Raw genomic sequence first — 25,329 nt, forward strand, 5'->3', positions numbered from 1 at the left:
TTCAATTTCAGCCCTTTCAAGGAGGGTTTCAGCTTGTCGGAGCTTTGCCTCGAGTCCCTCTCGGGCTTCTCTCTCCAAAATGTTCTCTTTGGTCTGTGTCCAGACGAAGATTCTCCAGGGCATTTTGAAGTCTGTCTACTTCCTCCTGTAGCCCTGGGTCTGTGGCATCCTCTTTCTCGTGCTGGTCTTGGGTCTCGAGAAGTAGTTTATCTAGACGGCTCTGGGTGTGAGCCTGATGCTTCCGGGCTTCCACCGCTTGAAGTCTTAGAGTTGCAGCTTCCTGCTCCAGGTCGAGGTAGCTCTTTTCGCTGAGCCGTGCCTGGGCGATGAGGAGGTGAGCTAGGGTCCCGGTGATCCTGGCGAGTTCTTTGTGGGGGTAACTCTGCGTCGGATCGTGTGCCATCAGCTGGTCCATCTCAGTGTCCAGTTGTCTTTGGCTCAAGTGATGCAGGTCCCTGGTGCCTGTGGGCAGGAAGGGGGTCGTCATCGTTTCCAGCCATGTCGCTAGCTGGTCCCAAGGGACTGCGGGACTGGATGAACGGGACATCCTGGCTCACTGCGGACGAGAGAAACACAGCACACACACACAAAGAGGCCAATGCAAGTTTTTTTTTTTTGGCTAACGAGCTATCGTACGGGCTATGCCGTCTATAAGAATTTCGGCTAACTGATGCAGACAGTTAGACAGTTAGGCGGGTTCAATTACGGGTCGGCCCAAAATAGAGACTTTGACAGGTGGTAGCCTCGTGGGTCACCTGGTGACACCGGCTGTTCGGTTGTCGCTCTACTACTTAGCTCTCTTTGGGGTCTCTCGGTGAACTGTAAGAAACAAGATCACAACAGCATGAAAAGGGAAAAAATAAATAAATTGAAGATAGGAAAGAGCACAGTGAAAACAAAACACCAAATAAATTGGTCTGCAATGAAATGGAATGAATACGAACGCTGGAAGTGTTAGGAAGAAAATAAAGGGGCTAAACCTGCTACCTTTCGCAAAAGTTTCTGCTAGGGCCTACAGCACGTGTGGCTATGGGAGTAAGAGACCTAGGAAAAGGGTGTGGCTTAGAGAGGAAAAGTGGACCAAACACTTAAAAATATATCCGGGGAAATATCTAATATTCTGTGCCTTATAATAAGTGGATGGGTTTTATCCACAATCAAATACACAAAGGATGAACAAAGGAAACTTAAAGTGAATTAAGATTTGTTTTGTTTAACATCAACTGAGTGAATATATATGTAGAAATTAAAGGCAACAGCTGTACCTAATTATGATAAAACAAAAAGGGAATTATGATAATGATGGTAATTATCCAAAATAACCTAATCCAAAAGAGAGAGAAGAAAAAGAAAAAAAATCAAAAAGAGGAAAAGACAGTATGGAACACAGGAGGAGGACGCAGTAGCTGGTTTTCACCACAAGGGGGCGTACTCCCTCTCTGTGCTTCACCAGGTGAGCAGAAAACTTAATTCAAATTAAAAATTTTCAAAAACTGGTTTAAATTGAAATTTAAAATAAGCATGTAAGAAGAATTAAAAGGAAAATCTGAATAATATCCTATAACAATCAATGATAACAGTAAGGTATCATTAATAATTATGAAATAATCAAAAAGGGGTAAGGGTAGAAACATGCAATTCAAAACAGAATTGAAAAGAGAGAGATCAGAGAGCTGAACGCTGTGAACCGACTTAACAGGAGACGGCCACTAGATGGCTCACTTCCTTCTAAGTAAGTCAATCAGTGGTTGACCTGAGACATTTAATTTACACTATTAAACAATTAAATTTTAATTCAAATCATGTTCGAACCAAACTCAAAGTAAATGTAAACAGTCAAAGGCAGGAAAATTTGTCTAACATAAAATAATATTCGCACGAGCAAAGCTGTAAATGCAAATAATTATTGAGAATTTAGACAGGCTAATGCAACAACCACAGTGAGATTTAAAATAAGCAGTGAGAGTGCATTATCTGAAACAGCCACGAGATGGCGTAATTGCACTCATGCAGGCTGAAATCAGAAGGCGAGGCGTAATTTGAGACTTCTAAATACGTAAAGGACGCCCTCTGGTGTTTAGTCAGCGGAATTACAGACAACCTCAATGTGATTTAGAATCTGAGCGTTTGTCGGCTGATTTTCTGCGTCAAAATCACAACGAGTGTTGTTATCTACAACTTTTAGGACCTTTGCGGTGCTATATTACACAAGAGCGTGAGGCAGGATTTCTTCGCTGCAAAAACACACAAATGTGAGCAACAGGAATTGTCCGTCTGTTGCACTCCCATACACATTTATCAAAATAGCACTTATGATTTAAATGTTTTTAGGTTTAAAATCGGGTAGCTAAGCCAATTTTTAGACCAGGAGATTTATCGTTTATTTTTGAATATCACTGTGGTTTACCACGAATTCAATAACGATACAAGTAATTACAAGGCCTTTTAACGACTGAAACAAAGGAACTTCGCTCTGATCAGATTTTACGTCTCGTCCTAAAAAAAGAGATTTTTCTTCGTCTTTAATAGGCGGGTTATTAATATTAAAATGTTCTCACTGCAGAGAGATCTTGGTCTTTCTTAACAGTAGACTTTTAACATTATACTGCAGTGTACTTTCATTAAAAATAACAGTGACTATGGGTTTTCTTTTTAGAAACTGTTAATGTGCTGAACAGCTGGCTTTTGTGCCGAATGAGTTCGCTCGAAGCGCGACTTAACTCACAATTCAAAATGGCGCGTGCATAATATTAACATCCAAAAATATGCATGAATATGAATATGAATATTGCTCACCAAAAACAAAGTTTGAACGCTGCCCAAAATAACTCCACCATAAAATATGTAGCAACAATCACTTTCTGGGAAATAATTAACTCAAATGAAGTGAATATTCATGAGTCTATGAATATGATGTGCTTATTGCTTACAAATATTAAATTACCCAAAGATGGAATATTTAATCATTTAAAGGTAATCTTTACTAGAATTAATGTAAGTTATCTAGACAATCTGTTCGTCCCGCGAACTGGATGCTAGACTCCCTTATCAAATATCAATAAAAATACCCCTTCTTACAAACTCCAAGAAATATTATTCTTCTGATCAGGAAGAACAATATTTTCTGTGTCTGTAGTTTTTAAATTACTGAATAGTAATTACTAGAAAACAAAGCTTGTAGCTTAGATCACACGATTCAGGGACTTCAATCTTGATGAGCAATAAAACGGTTCAATTCAAGCAAATTATTGTATTTAATAAAAGCGGACTAAAGAGTACATAACTACAATTCACACAGAGTAAATATGAGTATATAGCAAACAAACAATACAGTTTAAACAAGATAATCAAACGAAAATAGTAAAAAGAGAGAGAGAAAAAGAGAGAGAGAGAAAGAGAGAGAGAGAAAGAGTTAGAGAGAAAGAGAGAGAGAGAGAAAGAGAGAGAGAGAGAGAGAGAGAGAGGGAAGGCAGATCTCAGAGTGACAATTTTCAAACAGTTAACTTTACGAGAGACTCCAAGTCATTGGATAATTTCACAAAAGTGGAATAGCCTAGACAACCTTAAACAGCAATTTTTAAGTTGCGATATAAGAAAGTACTTGCTTTGATCTGGCTCTTGTGTGTAGCTGAGCTCAAATTGTCCGTTGTAGTAGCTTCTGCGTTGTCCGTTGTTGTAGCTTCTGCGTTGTCCGCTCCGGAGCTGATGGTGCGTGAGTTCGTGGTTAACGCGAATGTAAACTTTGCCAAAAGATGACTAGACTTAAGTTCGTTTGCCTCGTGAGGACAATTGAACGAAGTCAAATATCAGAAGACAATAAAGAAAAACTAAGATAAAACGAAAAAGTAAAGAAGAACAAACGGAGGGACTTCTTGAGAAGTCCGATCGCGAACTGGGAAACCCCCCTCTCTCTCTGGCGGAATGCCACGAGCAAGGGTTTTCTTTTGTTTTTATTGAAAGGTTGGTTCACACCTATGTCACCTTATGAACCAATGAGGTGTGAGAAACTGAGGCGGGAAAAATCTTCTTTGTCTGCTGATTTCCGCCCACTGGTCTAATTCATGGCGATGACAAAATTACACATTTTTCCTCAGAAAGATTGTACTTCTGAAACAATGCATCTTTTTGTAATTTGCCGTTGAGATTCGTCACAGTCGGGTTTCTACGATCATACAGACACCATAAACTATAACTTTGCGAGTCAGGGATACAGAGATACAGAGTTGTTCCTAACTACAGGCATATAAAGTTTGATTAAACACACAGTAAACATTATATCTATTCCACTATATCACGTGAAGACATCTAAGCACATAAAGAGATACATTTAATACATTTAGAGGTAGTTTATCAAAAGTGTTCATGTGTGAGCCAGAAATGCTCGTGTGGGTGTGTGTGTGTGTGTGTGTGTGTGTCTGGAATGTCGTCGTGCTGTGACCAAAAGGGCGGGTGTTTCTTTCCTTTGATGCTCACGAGAGTGTCTCTGGATCATCTCGAAGGTGTAATAAATGTCACGAGGGCTGGGATGTTATCGACATCGCGGCGCCCGAGGGGGGGTTTTATGTTGGAGGATGTCGTAAAAACAAAAGTCCTTATCTTTTGTTTTTTTGTTTTTTTGAAGTTCTTCTCTCTGAGTGCAGGACGTGTTAGAGACTCAGGATTCATTAATATGAAACAGATGGTTGAATACCATCCGCTCATTAGTGTTACATGTCTGTGTGACTGTATATGATCTGTCTGTGTGACTGTAGATGATCTGACTGTGTGCCTGTAGATGATCTGACTGTGTGTCTGTAGATGATCTGCCTCTGTGTCTGTAGATGATCTGTCTGTGTGTCTGTAGATGATCTGACTGTGTGACTGTAGATGATCTGTCTGTGTGACTGTAGATGATCTGACTGTGTGCCTGTAGATGATCTGACTGTGTGACTGTAGATGATCTGACTGTGTCTGTAGATTATCTCACTGTGTGTCTGTAGATGATCTGTCTGTGTGACTGTAGATGATCTGTCTGTGTGTCTGTAGATGATCTGACAGTGTGCCTGTAGATGATCTGACTGTGTGTCTGTAGATGATCTGTCCGTGTGTGTCTGTAGATGATCTGACAGTGTGTGCCTGTAGATGATCTGACTGTGTGTCTGTAGGTTTGCCGTGATTTTGCCAAGTAAGACATGTTCCTGGTTCAACATCTTTTGTTGATTTACAAGTGTGTAGAAGCACCTAATCCTGATTGTAAACCTAAAATGGACATTTCCTGAAAAGTTATCTCTCAATTCTGATTGGTTGATTGGAATGATGTTCCAGGATCAACAAGGATGTTGATCCAGGAACATGTTGTACTTGGTCAAATCACGCTCACTGTGTCTGTAGATAATCTGACTAGTGTGTGTGTGTCTTTAGATTATCTGACTGTGTATGTCTGTAGATTATCTGACTGTTCGTGTGTGTGTTCTGCTCTCTTTCAGTCTTGCTAGCTGTAATCTCACTGCTCAGTGTTGTGAGAGACTGTCAAAAGTTCTTCAATCCTCAAACTCTGTCCTGAGAGAGCTGGATCTGAGTAACAATGACCTGCAGGACTCTGGTGTAAAGTTGATTTCTGATGGACTGAAGAGTCCAAACTGTCAGCTGCAGATACTGAGGTATTAAGAACATATAAGAGATCATTTACAGTCAACTGGTCACAATGTAGATGATCTGTCTGTGTCTGTCTGTAGATGATATGACTTTGTGTGTGTGTAGATGATCTGACCATGTGACTGTAGATGATCTGACTGTTTTTGTCTGTAGATGTTCTGACTGTGTGTGTCTGTAGATGATCTGACCGTGTGTCTGTAGATGATCTGACTGTGTGTGTCTATAGATGTTTTGACACTGTAAGGGAAACAGGTCAATTTAGCTCAAAGGGAATCATTTAAGATTTTAAAGGGAATTTAAACAGAATCACTGTTTCACGGCTGATCACTGAAACGGCCAGCGATTCACTGAACGAGCCGTTTAACATCAAATCTGCGCTGGATATTAATCTCCAAACTATAATGAAAACACTATTAATTAGCACAGTAACAAGATCGGCAGTTTAAGACATTAACTTGTAAGCACAAAACACAAGATACTTCTCTTTTCAATATGAATAAGGCTTTATTAGATAAATCTAAGACATATAAACTAATCTAACACATAAGCACACGCACTCACACATTCACACAAGTTGCAGGAGGATAGAAAGTTAGGAAAGAATGAGTTTAAGAGGATGAAAATGTGAAATCCCAAGTTTACAGCAATACGTGAAATTGCATAGACATGAACAACCATCAGTCACTTAATTAACCCTCGCACTGAGTTCCTCAATGAAGTTAAAATTATATTAGATAACACCAGTACAGATGTGAGTCTGGAGGTTACTTGCATTGCCTGTTTAACGGGGTTCCCTTTGTTGTCGCTGAAAAGAGGGTTTCCCGAAGTTGCTGATTGGCTGGAAGTTCAGTAGTCATTGAAGTGACGTCTTGGGAAGCCCGTGGTTGGGCGTTGGCTGACGATGCAGAGTTGTGGGCTGGTTGAAGTTTCAGACAGGCACTCGAGGTCAGACTCGGAGACACGGCATTACAAAACTTAACTCAGAACACGAAACTCTCAAACGGAAAAGAAAAGAAACTAAAGTAAAAGAACAGAAGTAAAGTTTGACGAGACTAGGTGGTGTTTCTTCTCATCGTGGCTAAGTAGCAGCAGGCGTGCAGGCCGAAGCACGCTGGAACAGCGCTCGAAGAACGCTAAAAGTGATCACAAAGCATGACTAAAAGCAGCAGCTAAAAAGCAGGCTAAAAGCAGAGGCTAAAGCAAAAGCTAAAAGCAAAATTTGATGTTGTCCTGAGTATTTAAACTGGCCTTTTGGCCACACCTCAAATGTTGTCTTGACCAATTAGATATTGTCTTTTCTCGGTGTGTTGCGATGTTTGTCCCACCCCATTCATAAATCATATGTTATCTTATCAAGCACGTGGTCCGAATTTTCCCGCTCTTGCAGGGTATAATTTGGACATGATTCCTATAACAAGAATATGATACATTTGACAAATAACTGATGGTCAGAAATGTTTCAAGCTAGAAGATTCGAACACACACATACTAAACATGAATATGATCCCTTAAGCTATTCAAGAGTTATTTAAAAAGACATACACAATAAGTGATTAGAAACATTATAATCAAATGTGTGGGTTACATAAATGATATGGAGTTAAGCAATGGACTGATATCCATTTAGAAGTCTTTTTTGAGTTCATTTTAGTGCATATATGCATTGGAAGACATTCTCTGTGCCATTCTGTGGAGTAAGGATATGTCCTGTGAAGACCAGAGAGGTTAACAGGTCTCCTTAGGAATTTCAGCCTGGTTTCCTTCGAGGTGGGGGAAGTCAATCCAAAGAGCTTGTGATCATGATTACTATCATGGGTTTACATGTGATGGTAACGCTGTGCATCTCTCTGACCATCAGTCTGGATTACTTGCCCCAAATTTGACAATCTCTTCTCCGAATTGAAATAGTCAATAATTGTTCTAATGGTGTTAATGTTGAAAGCTGTTCTCTGAAAGAGTTGGTTAGTTATCTTGCTTCGGACTGTGGTGCTAGGAGTTGATTTACAAAATCCTGCCTTTCTGTGGAATTCGGCTCATGTTTCAACCAGGCTCCCAATCAAATCTTTAATTTGTCTGGTTCAGGCCTCATACGCTACAACACTGTGTGTCTGTAGATGATCTGATCGTGTGTCTGTAGATGATCTATGTTTGTCTGGAGATGATCTGACTATGTTTGTCTGTAGATGATCTGACTGTGTGTGTCTGTAGATTATCTAAACGATCTTACTTAGTGAACCTTACTTGTCTCTATATAATATCACACTGTGTCTCTATACGATATCACACTGCGTCTGGAGATGATCTGACTATGTTTGTCTGTAGATGATCTGACTGTGTGTGTCTGTAGATGATCTGACTGTGTGTCTGTAGTTGATCTGACTGTGTCTGTAGATGATTTGACACTGTGTGTCTGTAGATGATCTGACTGTGTCTGTAGATGATCTGACTGTGTGTCTGTAGATGATCTGACTGCGTCTGTAGATGATCTGACTGTGTTTGTCTGTAGATGATCTGACTGTGTGTCTGTAACTGTGTGTCTGTAGATGATCTGTGTATGTCTATAGATGACGTGCCATTTTCCCAGGACATGTCCTGGCCAGGATTTCTATATTGCCTTAAATATCCAGGTTTTGGCTTTTGGCTGTGCAGACCAAAGTACAAAGTACTTTGATGTCATACACCAATCGGTATGCTCAGTGCTGTTTCTAATCGAACACTAATATGTACACATATTTGCATCACTTTGACCGTTCTCTGTAGATCCCACCTTCTCAGGCACCACGATTGGTTGATTACGTACAATGTCTGCATGTTATTGGTCAAACGATCATTACCTTCATTAAGTATGAATACAGGAAACCAAAGCCAAAACCTTGATATTTTAGGCTATATAGAAATCCTGGCCAGGACATGTCCTGGGAAAATGGCACGTTTGGTCACCCTATTGTAGATGATCTGACTGTGTGTGTCTGTAGATGATCTGTCTGTGTGTGTCTGTAGGTTGTCTGGCTGTATGGTGACAGAGGAAGGCTGTTGTTATTTGTCTTCAGCTCTGAGTTCAAACCCCTCACACCTGAGAGAGCTGGATCTGAGCTACAATCACCCAGGACAATCAGGAGTCCAGCTGCTCAACCACAAACTGCAGGATCCAAACTATAAACTGCAGATACTCAAGTATGTCAAACACTAATACTGACGTACTGAACAAGTTTGTGAATGCTGCAGATCTACATTAATGTGTGTTTGTGTGTTTATAGTGTGGATCATGGAGGAGAGATCAGGATGAAAGCAGGACCACAAAAGTGTAGGTCTACACACACACACACACACACTTTCTCTCACACACTTTTATACACACACACTCTCTTTCTCTCACACACTCTTACACACACACACACACACACACACACACACACACACACACACTAGGGTGGCCATTTCCATAACACCAAAATGGAGGACACTTTGCGGCATTTAGTGAGGCAAGAATAATTTCATAGGACTCTGGTGTACTCGCAACTACAATGTACTTGTAATACAATTTTGTCCATTATATCATGATACAGTGATTCTGAAAAAGCCTACTTTATTCATTGCTGGACAATTTGATGTAGACCTATGTGTAACAGAAGAGGCAAAAAAGTGTTTGTTCACAGTATTTGTATTTATTCAAGACATTGTGATGTCTGTTTCAAAAAAGTCTTGCAAAGTGCACAGTGCCTGAAAACATAAAATATCTGGACTTCTGGAAATAAAATAAATAAATAAATAAATAAAATAATCTGGCAGACTGGCACAGTGCCAGAAAACATAACATTTCTGGATTTCTGGAAATAACAGAAATACATAAACAAATAATGAATACGAAAAATAAATAAATACACATTTCAGTTCTTTACAAAGAAGTTTACCCTCTGCAGCTGCTCAGGTGACAACAGCACCTCTAGGGTCTTCATGGCCGCCAAGGCAAGCCCCCATTGCCCTTGGGCTTGTTCATCTCCTGCAGTACACATAAAAACAGGGAGTGGTACACATAAAATCATAGCAAAAATAGTGTTATCAGCCTTCAAAAATCTGTATTGTTTTAAACCCAATACATATTCATATTTCATATAGCCCATTCATAAAATCAAAATGCTACATTAGAGATCAATTTGGCTTAAGAGCTTCCTACAGGAAATGAGTGTAGCCTATATATATTTGCTTCATTAAATACAATACACAGTAAACTAGCTGCATCAGATTTGTGAACACACATAAGACTACATAGAACACATAAGACTATTGTACTCACCAAATAGTTGATTGTCTATCTGCAATACTTCTGCCCTTTCCTGGCTGCATCCAAGAGTTTTTTGCTTCCAAGGAACTTCTTGTACACATCTGTGCAGGGAAAGGTGAAATTGACACAAACTTGGAGCTCAGCCTTGACGCTGTCCACATCCAGATGATTCCTCTCGTTTCTCCATGCAGATGTCATCATTGAAAAGACTCGTTCTGTGTGTGCATTGATGCATGGGATGGAGAAAATATTCTAATCTATATTCAGATTGCAGGCCTGGACAGCATCCCTGTATTCTTCATATGACACAGCAGTTGTGGGGTCAAACTTTGCCACTTTGCTATGAAAGCTGTTCTCAGAGAAGTCATATCTTTCACTTATGTATTTCTTGGCTCTTTCATAGAAACCAAGAAAATCCTCCACACATTTATTTGCCAGGTAAGGGGGAAGCTGCTTGAGTTTGCTGTTCACAGTAAAGCCAAAGAACCTGTCCGTCATCCTTCCCTCAAGTTTCTGTTTCAGTTCAGTCACTACCTTAAACACACGTTATGCTGAACGATTTGGCCTCAAGTGCTTCAATGGTGTCTGAGAACACTTTTATAATGTGACTGAGGAAAAGAAAATATGTCTCAGACACTTCAATGCTTTCCTCTCCAAAACATTTCCACAAAAACTGGGAGCATTGCTCCTCACCTACACTCTGAAAGTAGCTGGTCAGGGGCTGGTCAGTATTCTGTCAATAGATGGAAGCAGGGACAACCACCTTGTGACGACATGCCGTAGCAGGTTGCATTCTTCCACTTACACAAACTCACAGAATTCCTTCAACTGTGCTGTTCTGCTTGCTGACATGCTAAAATGGCTATAATCCTTGATCACAGCATTTTCAACAACAAAATCCAGGCTGCCTGCTAGGATATGGGCTAAACAGTTTGCGAGTAGCACATCCTTCTAAGCCAGTTTCAATTTCTGATAAACACTGTTGGGTTTTCCATAGTTGACACTGGCATTGCCTGCTGCATACTGTATGCAGACATGTTTTTCACATAAAGACCAGACATCTCCAGTTTAGCCAGCAGCTGGTTTCTTATAACCTCTGAAGTTTCGTTGCAGTCACTATAAAAATCTAACAGTGCATGTTGCACACATTCCTCAAAGTGCAAATATCTCAGTACAATCGGGAAACACTTGGTCGTACCTTTGTTTGATGCGTCAGTTGCAACTGAAAAAGGCAGATTGTTTAATTTGATGTAATCTGAATTTATATGTACAGAGTAGGCGCTAGCAGTGGCATATGGGACACCCCCGCAGGTCCTGTGGTGCGTGGGGGCCCCGGCCTTTTGTGGGGCCCCGTCGCAGGACATTATAAAAGGCAGTGCTTCTAGACACTGCAAAAGATGTGAGACTGAGCACAAAGGTAGTGAAGTGGAGCGGGCTTAATGTTCTAAAACAACAACCGGGGAAAATCTATTTTTTTCTCACACACATCTCTCCATAAACAAAAAAAAAAAACAAACCCAAATCAAACTAAATATATATTTACACGCTTAAAGTGGCTCATGAACGGAGCCCCACATTTGACATGCAGGGGGAAAAATAGCCTAGGTGCGCACAATATAATTTTTTCCCTCGTTTTACTAAGTCGTGCACACAACTTACTAACTTGTTCCCTCCTTTTAAGTAAATTGTGCGCACGATTTAGTAAAACAAGAAAACAAATTCGTGCTCACGAATGTGCAGGGCTCCATATGCTTTAAGCAGTGCTTAAAAACGAGAGAGAGAGAGAAAAAAATCGGTTCACTCCGAGCAGAATCAGTATTTTACCGATTTCTGTTCATGCAAGTAGAAAAAAAATGGTTATCTTCATTTCATGGTTATCTTCATTTCGTGGTTAGCATTTTTTTTTTTTAACTTTGTCTTTGCAAATAATAATAATAACAATAATAATAAAGTACAGCATCACAAAAAAAACAAAAACAAAAAAAAAACCTTGAAGAGAGTCTCAATTTCGTAGCCTAAATTGCACTTAGTCATAGACAGCATCATCTTTTCTAGATTTTGGCCAGATGTTTTAAACGAAAAAAAACCGAAACAAAAAACGGTCAAAGCTTTAAAGGCATTAAAGCATTTTTGTCAGCATATTTAAAATATTTGCTGCATGGATAAGAAACGCTACTTGTATAAAATTGTGTTTTGAGAAGAAAAAAATATAGGCCTATGTCACATTTTATTACATTCAGAAATAATGTAGGCTAAATACCGGAAAATCTAGATGTTTACAAACATTATAAACACAGGCTTTTTATTCCTTTATTTTATTCCTTTTTATATTTTATTCCCTTCCCTCCACAACAAATCCTGTGTCTTTAATAGTATTTAGGCTATATAAACGTCAAGCCAAAGACAAATTAATTTAAAGGGAAACTGAAGCCTATAGGCTACCTCTCGTTCTGCACAAATACAAATGTTTCCATATTCGCAACATATTTGGATGCTAAAATAATATTTATTACATATAGCCTAGGTTTTACATTTAGCTCGCATTATCTACGTAAATCATCATCCTTCACAAAGGCTATAACAGCACAGTGATGCTCTGTCACACTGAATGCAACAACGGACTATTTCAATTGAGAACTGTAACGTTTATATGTTTCTTTGTATGTGTTTTGTTTTGATAATGAACAGGGAAGTCAAGGGAGCAAAATGTTGTGTGCGCGCATGAGGCGCCAGTGCGATCACTGCATTGTTTTCCCAACCGTTAATCATAATTTTGTCAGATACAAACACTGGTTGGTCACACAAGCAATACATCATTCATCATTGTAAAGCCTTGGCAAAATAATTATAATGATAAAAATTAATAAAGAAAGAAAGACTGAAAAAGAAAACCGTAAACTTTTGCAAAATAGAGAACGGCTTTCCGCCTCATATTCCTTTACGTGAACATTAGATGGTGTCACAATGAATAGAAACTCAGCACAATTTTTTTTCCCTTTCGTTTTGTTAATTTGGTCCCCTGCTGCTCTTCTCTGTTTCAATGTCAAATGCTTTAGCGGTTCACTGTTGACTTGTCACCAGATTTTGTCATGCAATTAATCGTTCATTCTTGAAATTGAAAGTGATCAAGACGTTTCTCTGGTGCACAATGTTACAAGAAAGAAGACTCCCCAGTTTAGCTCTAAGTATTAGGATTCCCCGCGCTCACAACATTGACAATAAGCTGCAGTCAAAGACTTTGCGCACCAAAATGCTCGGAGAGCGCAAAGGATTCAGTAGACTTTTGCTTGTTTGTGGTTGTCAGTTAATAAAAAGAATAAATAAGTTAATTGCAAAAGTTGGTAAATTATTCTCAAAATGTAGCACATATATTTATTCCTTTAATACGTTTTTCGGCTAGGATTTTTTTTTTTTTTCATTTCATTTACTGAAAGACATGACTTTTGCTTGTATGTTTTTTTTAAACAGTTAGCGAGTCTTATGTAGGACAGTGTTTGAACTGAAACGTGTTGGCCATTAGCCTACATGAAATGCATCAATGCAATGATAATGCACCACCATGTAAATGGGAGAGACGGACTCGGTAGTATACTTGCAGCTGGTGCACAATAACTTTTCGTACATGACATCACTGCTGGTGGGAGGGGCCCCATCTTGTTCTTTGCAGAGGGGCCTTTAAGATGTGCAGTATGCCTCTGGGCGCTAGGACATTCTCACACAAAGCCTTAGCTTTTGTTTTCCCACAGGTCATTCCCTTAGCTGTAGATGAGTCACTAAAGATCTCTGTCAACTTTCACTCCACAGTCTACACTCCTGTATGACTGGTGATGCTTGACTGCATGATAGACTTTACAAAGCTCTGCAGCGGAGATTTTGTCATCCTGAGGTGATGTTGCTTCTCAAAAAAAATGACCTCAGGGAAAACGTACATGCAGCTCGTCGGTTACTTTTATGTTTTTCCATGCTGGCATGTTGGTCAATGGCTGCTTTCCCTTAACTACTAACGCCCACTTCATAGCGACACAGTGTGCAAAATCCATGAAAAGCGTTTCTACTGCTTTTTGCTATAAATTTGTGCTCTTTTGTCCATTCTGGATTAAACGAGGTCTGACGTTTCAGCATGTTAACGTGATGATATGACGTAGCCAGCACATGGAGGCTTGTTTACATTTTTAACCAATGATATATCAGATATTTATTTGACACCGCTTTCAGCCAATCGTTTGTTTGACCAGAGATCTTACGGCATTAGACGCTATGCTGCTGCATCCTAATAAAGATTCTAGAGCAGATTTTTTTAGGCTGATTCAGCCGGGGGGGCAGGGTTTCATATTTTATTGTAGCATCCCTGGGTGCCGCCATTGGCTAGCGGACCCCCACCTGCTGTTAGCATTCCATTGACTCCCATTCATTCTGGCGTCACTTTGACAGCGAATAACTTTACATCTGAGACGTTTAAAGACTCCATTTGTCCATTCATTATTTCTAAAGAAGCACGAAAATGTATAAAAGGCCCCATTACCTTGTATCTTACGTTATGGCCCCGTAGAAGCAGTTTTTGTAAAAATAAGCTAATGATTGCGTCATAACCTGCGACTCTCTGTCGCACAGTAGAGAAATTACCGTATGGACAGGAGGAGAAGCTCGCAGGCAATCTTTTACTGTCTATAAGGCTATCGGGGGGACGTGGAGGCATGAAGTCAAGGGAGAAGCCCATAGAGAGTCCATAAAAGCAACGGGACAAAATTATTCAATTATTGTCCATTTCTTTTACTGTCTATGGATTCAGCGCAACTCCAAAAATCCGGGGGGGCTTAAAATCCGGACGTGGGCGTGGTGAGTGTAGATGAGAGTGGTAGCTGTCTGTGAGAGTGTTTTTTTCAAACCTTTTTTATCCTCATGTGTTTTTTTTTCTTTTTTTCCCATTGTAGTTTTGGGAGGATAGTCTGCTTCCAGCACTGTGCTGGAAAGCATGACAACTCCAAACACAAAGGTTTATGAAAGTTTAACTCGGTGTCATGGAGTTAAGATAGATTCTAATGTTAGAGTGGAAGAAATATGCTTGGCGGTAGGAGACATTGTGAGTCATGAAAACATTCTGTCAGCTTCGCGAATTAATAATGCGACTGTGCTTTTTCTTAGCACGATTGAGAAGGCTAATGAAATGCAAAATGGTGTTGTAATTAAAGGTTCACTTACGCCGGTGCTTCCTTTGAGTACTCCCGCAAAGAAAATAGTACATTCAAATGTCCCTCCTTTTGTGAAAGATGATGTAATCATGCAAGAATTGTCACGATATGGGAAAATAGTCTCTCCCATCAAAAAATTCCGCTCAGGTGTAAATCGCCTTTAGTGAAACATCTTGTGTCTTTTAGGAGACAGGTGTTTATGATTCTGAATAATGGCAAAGATGAACTTGATCTGGTTTTTAAATTTAAAATAGATGGTTTTGATTATGCTATCTTTGTATCGTCTGATATGACTATCAAATGTTTTGGGTGTAAAAAAAATTGGGCATCTTATTCGTAGTTGCCCTGATAAAGAAAACAAAAACAGAGCATGTTGATACGGATGAAGCTGAAACTAGTGCATCCGTGGCTGCCTCGCTGGAGGCGGGAAACAGTACAGCTGCGGCTGTATTGTTAGAAGAGCCGGTTGAGGGAGAAATCAGCGCGGAAACGTTGATGTCTGATTCTCCTTTTGTTGATGGAGGTGTTGTGGTGGAGCCTGTAGCAGCAGAGACCGTAGCTGAATTGAGTAAAACGTTATCGTCCGCATTTGTAGAACAAGACAGAGAAAATGGAAATGAAGACTTGAGGTTGAATGATTGTGAACTGAACATGGAAGTTGAATCAATCTTCAAAATTCCAATAAAAAGAAAAAGAAATCGAAACGATAAAACCAATAAACAAGTCAAAAAAAGTGATGGTGAAGATGAAATCATAGCTTCAGATAAGTATGACTCTGATTCTAGTGCTTCAGTGTGTTCAGAGGCTTCTGCTTGTTCTCAAAATGAGAATGTAAATGTTGGGTACAAAGCTGAGAACATTAGTCTTATTCTTCAGGAAACAAAAGGGCTAAAAGGCGTACAGATTGAGGATTATTTTCCTAATCGTGCACAGTTTGTGAGGGACACCAGATATTTGATGAGAGAAGGGGCTTTCTCTGATCTTGAAGTGTACTGCTTACGGAATTTTGTGAACAAGTTAAAAAAACAAATTCTTAGAGATGAGAAAAATGACATGGTTTTAATCCTTACAGTTGGTGTTTTTGACCATATGCATAGTATTTGTTTTTTCTCCTCTTAGTTTCTTAAACCTCAATAATACTATAAGTCAGCTAAAAATTGGAACTCTTAATTTAAATGGAGCTAGAGATGTTCGTAAAATGATGTTGTATGAGTTTATAAGCCAGAAGTCTGTTGATGTCATATTTATACAAGAAACTCATAGTGATATAAGAAATGAAGTGGACTGGAAAGGAGAGTGGGGTGTTCAACTTTTTCTTAGTCATAAATCCTCTATTAGTGGACGTGTTGCAATATTATTTTCTAAAAATGTGTCTCCAGCATCTTATGAATTTTGTTGAAATTGAAAAAGGTAGTTTTTTAAAAGTTACAGTTAAATTTGAAAAAAAATATTATAGTCTTTTTAAATGTTTATGCTCCTAATAATGGAGCAGAAAGAGTTTTGTTTTTAAATTTAGTCAATACTACTTTGAAAAGTGTAAATACAGATTAAATTTTAGTCTTAGGTGGGGATTTTAATTGTACTGAGAATGATAAATTAGACTGAAATCATTTAGAACCATGTTGGTTAGAATCATGTTGCATCTCAAAGGGTTATCAACCAATTAGTTCAAACTTTTGATCTATGTGATATTTGGAGAAATATGTATAAAAAACAAAGACAATACACATGGGTTCACTGTAAAGATAATTAATTGTCTTTGGCACTTCTTGATCGATTTTACATCTTTAAGCACCAGTATATATATATTTTTTAAATCTTGTAGAATTAATCCTGTAGGATTTTTTAGATCACAGTGTTGTTCTTTGTTCTGTAATAGTGAACAATGTAAAGTCAAATAGTGCCTGTTGGCATTTTAATACATCTTTGATTGATGATAAAAATTTCTAAGATTCTTTAATTTTTTTTTCTGGGATGTTTTTAAACAGCAAACGTATTTATATAGCTCTTTACAACAGTGGTGGGATTGTGGGAAAATACAAATTAAAAGTTTTTGCCAGCAGTATACTTTTAATGTTACAAGAGAAAAAACTCGATCTTTGAATACTTTAGAGACTGAGATAGTTGATTTGCTTAGTTTGTCTGCATCTACAGGTGAAAAGGACTCCTTGAATCTCTTGCATCAAAGAAAACTTTATTGACAAACTTGTTGGACATTATGGCACAGGGAGCATTGTTTCGCTCACATTTCCAGAAAGTTACACAAATGGATGCACCTTCTAAATTTTTCTTTGGTATGGAAAAAAAAAATAGTCATACCAGAATAATTAATTCCTTGTTTCTGATACAGGACAGGAGTTAACTAAAACTTCTGAGATAAGACAAGCTGCTGTACTGTGTTATAATCAGTTATACACAGTTGATTTAATTAATGAAAAGATATTGACTACTAGTAGTTTTTTTGAAGGTCTGCCAGTTCTTGATGAAGAGAGTAATGAAAATTTGAAATTACCTCTGACAGTACAAGAACTCTCGACGGCATTGTTGAGTATGGAAAATGGGAAATCCCCTGGAATTGATGGGTTACCCATTGAATTCTATAAAACTTTCTGGCCCATTCTAGGAGAAGATCTCTTAGAAGTGTTTAATGAAAGCCTGATTAAATGTTTTCTTCCACTTAGTGGCAGAAGGGCGGTTATCACCTTATTGCCCCAAAAAGGTGATCTCCAAAATATAAAAAATTGGAGACCTGTTTCTCTTTTGTGCATTGAATATAAAATCCTGTCCAAAGTTTTAGCTACAAGATTAAGTAAGGTAGCTGGAAAGGTGATACACTACGATCAGACTTATTGTATACCAAATAGGTCAATTTTTGACAACATAACCCTAGTCAGAGATGTGTTGAAAGTTTCAAAAATATTTGGTATTAATACTGGCCTTATTTCTTTAGATCAAGAGAAGAGTGAAATTGAGAGTGTGATCAAAATTAATGGTGGTTTGTGTACCCCTTTTAAAGCACATAGAGGGGTTAGACAAGGTTGTGCCATGTCTGGAATATTATATGTCCTGGTTATAGAACCCCTGATTTTTATGTTACGAAGCAAGTTAAAGGGTTTGACATTGCCACAGTATAATAGTACTTTTAATTTATCTGCATATGCTGATGATGTTATTGTTTTTAAAAATGATTATGATGTTCAAAAATTAAAACAAATTGTTAATGATTTTAAAAAGATTTCTTCAGCTGTTGTAAACTGGAGAAAAAGTGATGCTCTATTGATTGGTAACTGGGAAGGAGGAAATCCCATTTTACCAGGGGCTTTATTATTATTATTATTATCAAAGAGATGGTTTAAAATACCTGGGTGTTTTTTTTAGGCAATGATTATTTCATGCAAACAATTGGGAAGGAATGGCAGACTGTAAGGTCTGTTTTGGGTTTTGTTTCTTGTTCATTGTTTTCATGTCTTTTATTTTGTAATTTGATTTATGCTGTTTGTGTCATGCTTCCCTTGCCCTCATGTATCTCTGCCTAGTGTATGTGTCACGTTCTCATTGGTTATTAGGCTTGTTTGAGATGTGCCTTGCCTCGCCTGAAATATAGGCGAGAGTAGGCGGCTGTAGTAAGGGGAGGGGTCAAAAAAGACCTTTGAAGTCAAACACTTCCTAAATCTCACTGTTTTGTCGCCTACAAACGTCAGCAATGGAGGAGATCGCGTTCGCGTTTTTTATCGCAGACGAAGTGGATGTAATCGAAATACCACTGTTTTGTCATCATATGCAGATCACGTCCATAGTATTTTTTTCCAAACTATGCAAGTCAAAGCTGTTTTGTAGCAAACATTCTTCAGAATTTCTTTCCTTGTTTTAAGCCAGACCCTGACACTTCTCAGATGAAACCACACAAAGATGAGGCATAATGGCTAAACAGTCCATTTAGATATGTATGTGTGCATGTATATTTTTAATGGTTTGATTCATTAATTCACACAAACATACAATAGAATAAAGTGAAAATTACAACAAGGAAGAATTCTAATTAAAAGAAAAATAAAATAAAATAAACGCATGTCCTAATTCTTAACTTCACTAGGCGTGTTTTGTTTTGTTTAGTTCATGTAAATATAAATAAATAAATAAATGGGTAATCTAATTCTTAGAATATAGAGAAAATGTATCAGTTGACATTCTCAGCCAATGAGCATGAAACTGTGTCGTCAGTCAGTCGTTTCCCATCATGCTTTTGATCAGCGCAGTCGGTGGAGAGCAACTGCACTCGATTGCTCATTCCGACACAGCCACCTCGCCGTCGTAAGAGTTTTTTGGCACACGTCAGCATGACATCAGAGCAAGGCGGACGTAACTCGGACACTTTTCTTACCACCATGCATCTCGCGGTGATCACCGGTGATCGGTTCTGTGCAAATTTTGCTCATCTCAAACAAGCCTATTGTCTTGTCATGTGATTATCAGTTCTGTTTGCTCATTAGGTGCATTCGACTTCATGAAGCGCTGCACAAACCGATCGGAATCTGACTTGAAGCAGTGCATGCCGGTTAGAAATTTTGTCCGGCTTGAGATGGCGCCGATGCCACATGACTGTCATGTGTGTTATCAAAGTACCGTGAGAGCGTTTCGAGAGCAGCCGACTGACTCAGCTGCCACAGTTTCTCCAGAGCGACTGCAGGAGCATTGATGACGACACAGCTGTTTCACGATTGGCCAGATTCACTGCATGACAACCATCACGTGTGTTTTGGGTTTATTCTAACCTTTTCAGTTCCAATAATGGCCACAAATCTTTTTTGTTTTTAGAACAGTAAAAAGCTTTTAACTGTAGTCGCACTGTTGTATTGAGTCACGTTTATCATACAACACTGATAAAAGCACATACCCCCACTTTATTAGTATTTAAATAGTACTGTATATGATTATGTTGAACTTTATTCTTGAAAATATGGCGCTGTATTAAGCAGTATGTAAAAACTGTTTCTGTTGCTCATGAAAACGTTTCTAAAACGTTGTGTATTTGACAAATATTGCATTTAATTCACGTCATCTGTGATAAAGTATGCAAACACCACGTGAGTGTCACTAACGGGAGCAGAAAGTGTCTGGCTTGACGTGTCTGTTTTCAACTCCGCCCCTGACTGCAAGCGGCTGCTCTCTCTTGCATGCTTTATCACAGATGATGTGAATTAAATGCAATATTTGTCTAATACACAGACATTTTAGAAACGTTTTCATGAGCAACAGAAACACTTTTTACATACTGCTTAATAAAGCACGATTTTTTTCAGGAATAAAGTTCAACATAATCATATACTATTTAAAAACTAATAAAGTGGGGGAATATATGCTTTTATGATTGCGTTGTATGATAAACGTTACTCAATACAACAGTGCGACTACAGTAAAAACTTTTTTACCATTCTAAAAATACAGATTTGTGGCCATTATTGGAACTGAAAAGATTAGAATAAACCCGAAATACACGTGATCGTTGTAATGCGGTGAATCTGGCCAGTCGTGAAGCAGCTGTGTTGTCATCAGCGCTCGTGCAGTCGCTCTGGAAAAACTGCGGCGGCTGAATCAGCCGGCTGCTCTCGAAATGCTCTTGCGTTACTTTGATGAAACACGTGACAGTCATGTGGCGTCGGCGCCGTCTCAAGTCGGACAAAATTTCTAACCGGCATGCACTGCTTCAAGTCAGATTCCGATCGGTTTGTGCAGCGCTTCATGAAGTCGAACGCACCTACTGCTTTAGTGATGTGTCTTGTTTCCCACTGGTTTGTTCTTGTCATGTGACCCTCATTGTTTACTATAAGTAGCCATGTCATTGCCATTGTCTCTTGTCGTGTATTAATGTAGTAACTTGCTGTTGGTGAGTCTAGTCTGTTTCTGTCAAGTCTGATTCATGCCTCATCAAGTCAAGTCTGTTCAGCTCAAGTCTAGTCAAGTCTTTGTTTCTTGTTTGGATTATGTTTGGATGTTTTGGATCACTCTGTAAATAAACTGCACTTGGGTTCTCACTAAGCTCGCCTTCAGTGGACTGTTCATTACACAGACAAAGTAACAGGATGTTTGAAAAAATGGAAATGGTTGCTTCCTCAATTGTCTTTTAGAGGAAGCATACTTATAATCAATCTTGCGGCCTCTTCCCTGTGGCATAGACTTGCATGCGTCGATCCTTCTGTTGGCTTTTTATCAAAAATTCAAGCAGAAATGGTGGACTTTTTTTTGGGGACAATTTACATTGGATCCCTCAAAGTGTTCTTTTTCTGGCCAAAGAAGATAGAGGCCAAGGTCTAGTGCATCTGGCAAGTAGATGTGCTGCATATCGTCTTCAGTTTTTGCAGAATTTTTTGCTGGGATCCGAAAGACTGGTATGGATACCAGTAGCTCAACGTATTCTACGCAGAGTGAGTGGACTTGGCCTGGATTCTGTCTTGTTTTTAATGGATTCTAAAAAACTTGATTTCAGAGGAATTCCTGTTTTTTATCAAAGTCTTTTTAAAATATGGAGTTTGTTTAAACAACAGTGAATGAAACTTTTGATGTCTTTGTACTGGCTTCTTGAGGAGCCCATTGTGTTTGGTGCATGTCTCGATGTTTCTGGTGAAGAAATGCCAGGTATTAAGGATTTGCTTTACAGGAGTGGATCTCTACAATTGAAACACATTATAAGTATTGCAGGTCCTGATTTTAAAGATGTTGAAGCAGTTTCAATTGTTTTAAAAGTAAAGTCTGTACGATTTATTGAACGGTTTTAGATAAAATTGATTGATTTGCAGCGACTGGAAAAGTATTGTACAGAAATATTGTGAAAGTGACAAATGTTAAATGGTTAAACAATAGAAGTGATACTGTATGGAGAGATACTTTGGAGATTATCACGATAACAAAACCAGTGTGGAGGGTTCTTTATAAACCTCCCTTACCTAAAAGGGTTGGTGATCTTCAGTGGAGGATACTTCATGGAGCTGTAGCCATTAATTCTTTTGTGGCAATGTTGAACCCAAATGTAAGTGAGAGTTGTCCTTTTTTGTAATGAAAGGGAGACTGTGTTTCATTGTTTTATGTTTTGTAACAGACTTTCTTTTTTGTTTAGTATTTTAGAGTCTATTTTTGACTCTTTTGGGGTATGTTTTACATTGTATGTATACTATGAGGAAAAAATTAAAATGTCAGTTGCTTAATTTCATTATTGGTATTGCAAAATTAGCTATTTATGTAACTAGGAGAAATAGAATCGAACAGAAGGGAGATCAAGAAGTTATACAAGTTTTTTAAAAAATGGTGAAATCACACTTGTGTTGTGATTTGTGAATGGTTTTTATGGTTATGATTTTGGAGTGAGTTTTGAAAAAAGTAATAAAAGGGTTGTCAAAATTCAATTCTTACACAGACTTATACACACATTCTCTCTATCTCTCACACACAATCTTATATATATATATATATACACACACACACACACACACTCACTCACTCACTCACACCGATTGTTGTTTGACTGTATCACTGAGCTCATCTCATAGACTTTTATTGTTTTTCTCTCAGGTTAATGATATCTTTTATACCTTAAACAAACATCACAGAAACCTGTGCAAAACACTAGATTTAAAGAGAAACATGATTTTTCCAGTTCATGAGTCTATTTTTAATTAGTTAACTAGTCACCACCAGGGGGCTCATTTGCTCTCAAAAATTATTTAAGTAGTGTATCGTTACATTATGTAAAACTGCTCCAGGTGTGTTCACTACTTACTGCTGTGTGTGCACTTGGATGGGATATAGTGAACAATGATGTTTATGTCTACTGAAGTACAAAGCTAAGGCAATAGTTTGCATCGAGATATTAAAGGTCCATGTTCGCGACTAACATGGAATCATTTGCATTCATGTCAAATGAAAGAGCCAGGCTTCAGTTTCGCTTTAAATATATATATATTTTTTGGCTTTGTTTTGAGTTTATATAGCCTAAATTCTGTTAACTTTAGAGGATTTGTCAGTACCTCCAGGATTTCGCAAATTTTTTCCTGATTTTTGCTATCAAAATGTCTGATTTTGTGGTGGTAATTTTCAAAAATTTGGACAAAATTGCCAATATTATTTGTCTAATTATGATAGCACATTTACCATATTGTATTATGTTAGATGTACAATAGTCGTACATGACACAACAAACAAAATGTATGAAGCTTGTTTATTTTGCAAAGAAACAAATGACAACAGGATGAATAAGTGGCCTACAACATAAAGGTACAGATAAAAACAGTGCTTAATATAGGAACTTTCGTATTTTTGCTGCTGCTGTTCTTTCATTAATATCAAGACACTACAGTAGGCCTAGAGTAATGCACGGATCAAGTATTGACACACATCACAAACCATTTTTCCTCCAAGAGTTTGGTCACTTAAGACATAACTGATTGTGTTTACATCATTACTTGCAAAGATGGACATTTTGGTAAGCGCATGCGCCAAGGTGGAAAGCGGAAAGTGCACGAAACACAAATCCACAGTCAGTCCGATGCTGTGCTTTTAATAACTCTTTTTATGACTATCAGCTATGTGATAACTTTAAACAGCACTGCCCACTAAAAGCTGTGCCTGATATAAAGGAAATCTCTGTCGATTTGACACTTACCATCATACCACCCAGCCATATATAACAATAATCACTTTGAATTATAGGGTACTATTATTCTATTATTATTCTGTGAGGATTTCCAGTCAGGATTTAGACCGTATCATAGTACTGAGACTGCTCTCCTTAGAGTTAAAAATGACCTGCTCTTATCATCTGATTGTGGTTGTATCTCTCTATTAGTGCTATTGGAATCTTAGCGCTGTGTTCGACACTATTGACCACAACATTCTTTTTCATAGACTAGAAAACTTTGTTGGCATTAATGGAAGTGCATTAGCATGGTTTAAATCATACTTATATGACCACCATCAATTCGTAGCAGTGAATGAAGAAGTATCATATCGATCACAAGTGCAGTATGGAGTACCTCAAGGCTCAGTACTAGGGCCGTTACTCTTCGCGCTTTACATGTTACCCTTGGGAGATATCATCAGGAAACACGGTGTTAGCTTTCACGGTTATGCTGATAATACTCAGCTCTATATTTCTTCGCAGCCCGGTGAAACATACCAATTTGAAAAACTGAATGCATACTCGATATAAAAAATGGATGATGAGTAATTTCTTACTGTTAAATTCTGAAAAACAGAAGTGTTAATTATAGGACCTATAAACTCTGCATGTAATAACCTAGAACGCTGTCTAAGATTTGATGGCTGCTCTGTCAATTCTTCGTCATCAGTTAGGAACCTAGGTGTTCTATTTGATAGCAATCTTTCCTTAGAAAGCCACGTTTCTAGCATTTGTAAAACTTTTCCATCTCAAAAATATATCTAAATTACGACCTTTGCTCTCAATGTCAAATGCAGAAATGTTAATTCATGCGTTTATGACCTCAAGGTTAGACTATTGTAATGCTCTATTGGATGGTTGTTCTGCACGCTTAGTAAAAAACTCCAGCTAGTCCAAAATGCAGCAGCTAGAGTTCTTACTAGAACCAGGAAGTATGATCATATTAGCCCGGTCCTGTCAACACTGCACTGGCTCCCTATCAAACACCGTATAGATCTTAAAATCTTGCTTATAACTTATAAAGCCCTGAATGGTTTAGCACCTCTGTATTTGAATGAGCTCTTGTTACATTATAGTCCTCCACGTCCGCTGCGTTCTCAAAACTCTGGCAATTTGATAATACCTAGAATATCAAAGTCAACTGTAGGTGGCAGATCCTTTTCCTATTTAGCGGCTAAACTCTGGAATAACCTACCTTACATTGTTAGGGAGGCAGACACACTCTTGCAGTTTAAATCTAGATTAAAGACCCTTCTCTTTAACCTGTTAACCAGACCCCCCATTATGGGACTCACAGCTGAAAGTGCCCTACTTAATTTAAAATTGCAACAGTTCCTTACTTATGTTTGTTACACACATAATTTTTGGTGTTTTTGGAAAGAAGATCCTTTGGGCTTTACTTTTATCAACCAGAGTTGATAATGCTCAAAAATATTAAAAGCTATAGACACTGAAGTGCCTTGAAAAAAAAATTGTACCACACTGAATTTGTTTTTAATTTGATATAAAAATACATGAAATCAGTCCTGGAGCAATCTAGAAATGTAATGGGTTGA

General features: G+C 38.3%; 1 protein-coding gene across 1 annotated transcript in view; it reads left to right on the plus strand.

The window, feature by feature from the left end:
- The window catches only part of LOC122134548 (NACHT, LRR and PYD domains-containing protein 3-like), a 63,718-nt gene that overhangs the window by 13,955 nt on the left and 24,434 nt on the right, over nt 1–25,329 (plus strand). Inside the window, exons 3-5 of the mRNA XM_042763247.1 lie at nt 5,466–5,639; nt 8,635–8,808; nt 8,892–8,938. Of these exons, the coding sequence (XP_042619181.1) occupies nt 5,466–5,639; nt 8,635–8,808; nt 8,892–8,938 (395 nt within the window). The remainder of the gene's footprint in view (nt 1–5,465; nt 5,640–8,634; nt 8,809–8,891; nt 8,939–25,329) is intronic.

The sequence above is a fragment of the Cyprinus carpio genome, chromosome A9, assembly GCF_018340385.1.
Source record: "Cyprinus carpio isolate SPL01 chromosome A9, ASM1834038v1, whole genome shotgun sequence".
NCBI classification, from domain to species: domain Eukaryota; kingdom Metazoa; phylum Chordata; class Actinopteri; order Cypriniformes; family Cyprinidae; genus Cyprinus; species Cyprinus carpio.